Source organism: Malus domestica, chromosome 12, assembly GCF_042453785.1.
Source record: "Malus domestica chromosome 12, GDT2T_hap1".
Classification (NCBI taxonomy): domain Eukaryota; kingdom Viridiplantae; phylum Streptophyta; class Magnoliopsida; order Rosales; family Rosaceae; genus Malus; species Malus domestica.
In genome coordinates this window covers 888230-890208 of record NC_091672.1, presented here as the reverse complement: position 1 = coordinate 890208, position 1979 = coordinate 888230, and the positions used below count along the sequence as shown (strand labels likewise).

Here is a 1979-nt window from a genome sequence, read left to right as displayed (position 1 = left end):
AATAAAATATGTGCATTCTCCTCGTAAAAGAATGCAAGCATTATTCCGTCTATTAATTGTGGACGTTCAACTCCGAACAAACCACACATTTTATCTTCCCAGCCTTTTCCTCCCATTTTTTAACCTTACATGCATAGTAGTGTAAAACATAATCAAGCCGACCATCCTATAACCTATTGTATTAGCACATAGTGTGATGAGCCAACCAAAGGCGGTCTTCCATATTTTTGTCTTTTAATTCGAGGGTTTCGATGTTTATTCAACAATTCAAAATGCTATAAATAGACCAAACACATACATCCCCACACCAAAATACACCCAAGTGAGAGCTAATACAAAGATTAATATCTGTATTATCAAATTAATTACCTCCAATGGCTTCCAACAAATTTGTCACCCTAGTAACCCTTGTTATGATCCTTCTTCCTACAATCGCCATGGCAACCGACTTCATCGTCGGAGGTGATAGCGGCTGGACAACTGGTGTTGATTATTCAAATTGGGCCAAGGACAAAACGTTTCATGTTGGTGATGCACTAGGTAATACATGCACATTTCAATTACACATTATAAGTATAAATTATATGTTTAGCATAATAAAAAATAATTGTTTTGCCATATATATGTAACTGTTTGTCAGATTTGTGAATCTCGATCCGCCATTTAATTTGATTGATTCTCGTCAACTAGATTCACAGTCTAACAAAATATATACACATTTGTTTGACAAATCTGGCAAAAAAAGTTATTGATAGTCGACACTCGCATGCACAAATGATTGATTTATAACAACTAATCATGCAAATTTGTACGTGCATGCAGTGTTCAAGTACTCGAACCCACCCCACAATGTGTTCAAGGTGAACGGAACTGGCTTCAAGGAATGTGTTAAACCAACAGCAAATGATCAAGCACCACTCACTTCTGGAAACGACAGAATAGAGCTGAAGACTCCTGGAAACAAATGGTACATTTGTACAGCTGCCAATCACTGTGCTGATTTGGAACAGAAGCTTGTTATTACTGTTATGGACGCCGCGCCTGCGCCCGCTCCATCCTCCGCCGTTCGCGGGATTATCTTTTCCGGATACCAAGTCTTCGCGGCCGCCGTAGTCGGAGTCTTCCTTGCTGTTGCAGTCTGATGGTCATATCTGACACATGCAATATGCATAAATACACCTATGTATCCAAATTTATTAATTTGTTCTTTTAATTAATTGTGTGCGACATACAATAATAGAATTTAATTCTGTATTAGCTAGCAGCTGCTAGCATGTTGTTGTAATTGCTCAATCAGAGTCTGCTTTTCCATGTATCCAAATTTATTAATTTAATAACATTTTGCGTCTATGTTGGTTACATTCGTAGAATCACTATATCAATTTGTGCAAATCAAAACACGCAAATCTTACATACTTGAAGAAGATGGTAGACATCGAAATTTTGGTAAATAAATGTTGACCGATAAATCAAAGTGTCAACGCTCATGTATTACATAAATTTTACACGTAGCGTGTGACTCAACGAAAATTGAAATGAGTTGGAAAAGTCATCAAATAGGACACGTGTCAACACCTGGCAGAAACGACTTATTTCATCTGGGATATTATATTCAAAATTAGGCCTTGGAAAATTCTATAAATACAAGCCAATTTCATTCATTTGGGGGGAACCAATTCATATTACACCTTGAAGCTCTGAAGCTCTGAAACTCCGAAGCTCTAAAGCATCCAGGTTCCCGAAGAATCAAGAAAGCCTTATTTGTTCTTCGTTCATCGTTCTTCCAAGATCAAGCCCCAACGGCCCTTTGGATCAACAATCATCCACCAATTCAAGATCAAGCCCCGACGGCCCTTGAAGAAAGTGTTCTTCGTTCTTCGTTCATCGTTCTTCCAAGATCAAGCCCCGACGGCCCTTGGATCAACCATCCACCAATTCAAGATCAAGCCCCGACGGCCCTTGAAGAAAGCACCATCGTT

At 38.7% G+C, this 1979-nt stretch overlaps 1 protein-coding gene across 1 annotated transcript; it reads left to right on the top strand.

The window, feature by feature from the left end:
• The first annotated feature begins 330 nt into the window (after positions 1 to 330).
• On the top strand, positions 331 to 1305 carry LOC114820233 (blue copper protein 1a-like). The gene is made up of 2 exons (XM_029090827.2): positions 331 to 540; positions 823 to 1305. Exons 1-2 carry the CDS (start codon positions 375 to 377, stop codon positions 1140 to 1142), a joined length of 486 nt encoding a protein of 161 aa, XP_028946660.1. The 5' UTR covers positions 331 to 374; the 3' UTR covers positions 1143 to 1305.
• Positions 1306 to 1979: the final 674 nt, after the last annotated feature.

Coding starts and splice junctions, on each gene's coding strand:
- LOC114820233 (XM_029090827.2), top strand. CDS start 375: ATGGCTTCCAACAAATTTGTCACCCTAGTAACCCTTGTTATGATCCTT. Junction 541..822: donor TCATGTTGGTGATGCACTAG/GTAATACATGCA, acceptor ACGTGCATGCAG/TGTTCAAGTACTCGAACCCA.